Source organism: Gavialis gangeticus, unplaced genomic scaffold (assembly GCF_001723915.1).
Source record: "Gavialis gangeticus isolate Ggan-Ray unplaced genomic scaffold, GavGan_comp1, whole genome shotgun sequence".
Taxonomy (NCBI): Eukaryota; Metazoa; Chordata; order Crocodylia; family Gavialidae; genus Gavialis; species Gavialis gangeticus.
The window spans coordinates 129,998,824-130,001,213 of record NW_017729025.1 but is presented as its reverse complement, the minus strand read 5'-3'; the positions used below and the strand labels follow the sequence as shown (position 1 = coordinate 130,001,213).

The following is a 2,390-nucleotide window of genomic DNA, read 5'->3' as shown; positions in this document are numbered from 1 at the left end:
AGTTTTTTTCCCCCCCCCCCCCCCATTGTGTACAAGTGCAGTTCATATATTTATTTACTACAGGTCCCAGGCAGAAGTTACATTTATGCCATGATTAACACATTGTACTATAAATAGTAACATGGAACATGTTCAGCCAATTTGTGGCACATAAAATGACAGACCTATATTATATGTGGAACATCTTTTGTGGCTGGTTTGTACAGTATCTTTAAATTGGAATGTTATATACTTTTCATTCTGATTCTTGGTGTTGGGAGAAGAGCAGCCCCAGCTAGGTAGGAGATCCTGGGCTATGCTGTTCCCCATACCAACAGTCCTTGTTGACAGTGTAGCTGGGGCTGCTCAAGTGCTGCCTGATAGAAATCTGAGCTTCCCCCTTTGCAGGTTCAAAGCTGTGCCAGCAGCCCCAGATGGGGGACTACCAATGAGTCATCACTGCAAGTACCAGTTGAGGGGAGTCAGTTGGCTTGGCCTGCCCAGCAAGTTCAAATCTGTGAACCCAGCAGCTCTGCATTGCAATCCATGTGCACTGGCATTTTGAAAGAGCTATTAGGATTGGATCCCTGATCCTCAAAACTGCATTTCCTGCCACGCACGTGTGGAGTGATGGGATGCATTGGTTTTGCAATTGGGATCAGACTTCATTTGTGCCATTAAATTTGACATCTTCAAAGTACTTGAAATTCATTTTGTGTGTGTGTGTGTATATGTATATATATGTGTGTGTGTGTATATGTATATATATGTGTGTGTGTGTGTGTGTGTGTGTGTGCGTGCATGCATGCATACATACAGTGTGTGTGTGTTTTAATACAATAATTTATATAAGCCCTTAATGCTACCTCTTCTTTCTAGACTAAGAGTATTATAGCAGTTTACAGCTGGTAGGCTTCTGAAACAGACATCATTCTTCTTTCAGTTCTTCCTCTGCCTACCCTCTACCCATCCCTTCAGTTTTGGACAGCTATAACAGTTCTGATCTAGAAACCAATGTAATATTAAAGACTAAATTCTGATCCTTCTGAATGCAGTTGTTCTTGTGTGTGTTTTATGGCATCAGTGTTTGGTCCTAGCATAAAAGATTTCCTTTCTTTAAGTCCAATCTTTGGAAATTGGATTAGTTATGGAACTGAGTATGAGGTAGATTTTATTTGCAGAAGTCTACTATTGTGCAAGCTACCTGTAGGTGAGTGCTTTCAACTTCAGTGTGCATACTGGCCTGTGTGGCCTCTCTTGGACTCTTTTGTGAGGTGTAGTCTACTTCAGTGGGAACTGTGGCTAGAGTTGCAGGGGGAAAATGTGTTCAAGTTCTTAAAATTAATTCACTTCCTGTTAAAACATATGACTGATTTACAAAGCTTTGAAATACTTTAAAGCTTCATAAGCTAACTTGAAATACTACAGCAGAATCCGTTGCTTTACTTTATGCTATATCTATAAGCTTACAAATCTTTTAGTAGGAAATGTTAAAGTTTCATTTTTTTATGCTGTTGTTGGTGGCTTGAAAGACATTTGACTTGATCATAAATGCTTCCTCTCCTCCCACCACAACTTTGTTTCTAATTTGTTTGCTTTCCTTTAGACGTAAATGCACCTCTTCTAGTAAAGTGTGCAATAATTAAATCCTTCTTTTTGTCGTCTTTGTTTAGGTGGATGGATGATGGTCTAATAAATGATATTACCCCAAAACTGATAGGCACTAGGCCTAATACTTACACATATACAAAAGCCTTAGCAGAATATGTGATGCAGCAGGAAGGTGCAAAACTGAACATAGCCATCATAAGGCCATCCATTGTTGGTGCTAGCTGGAAGGAGCCTTTCCCTGTAAGTTACTTTGTCTCCCACTGAATAACTTCATCTGTTTCTTAGCCTGTAAAGTGAATGCATCCTGGTTCATTGCAAGGACTTTAGGTCAGAAGTCTAAACTGCAGTTTAATCACTCGTGAATACCAACCTATATTATCAAACCACTTTAGTTTCTGGTTTTTGTGTACTTGAAAGTTTTTTTTTTTTAATGAACTTTAAAGGGTAAATTACTTCTAAAACCTTGGGGCAGTATGGGTCTGACAAATGCACGTACACGTTTTGGGTGGGTTTTTTAGTCATCTGCTTCCTGCTCCAATTTATTGTCTCTTTCAAGCTGCTCTACATTGTGCTAGTTGCCAGTATCTTTAGGGGGTCATAAGGAAAACTGGAGGCTGCCTACCAATGTCGTCCCCCCCCCCCCCCAAAAAAAAAAAAACAAAAATGTATGAACTGTATCCAGGTTGTAGCTGTATTGGTCTAGAGGAAAAGGCAGTCGGAACTCATAGTAGAGATGATATCTTTTATTAGACCAACAAGATTTTTGCAAAAAAAATTCTTTAATGGCAAGCTTTCAGGCA

The 2,390-nt window shown here is 39.5% G+C and overlaps 1 protein-coding gene across 4 annotated transcripts in view; it reads left to right on the top strand.

Moving 5' to 3' along the window:
* Positions 1-2,390, top strand: part of FAR1 (fatty acyl-CoA reductase 1) — a 77,634-nt gene that overhangs the window by 44,237 nt on the left and 31,007 nt on the right. For all 4 annotated transcript variants that reach the window (XM_019519554.1, XM_019519552.1, XM_019519553.1 and 1 more), the window contains exon 5: positions 1,653-1,830. In XM_019519554.1, the coding sequence (XP_019375099.1) occupies positions 1,653-1,830 (178 nt within the window). The remainder of the gene's footprint in view (positions 1-1,652; positions 1,831-2,390) is intronic.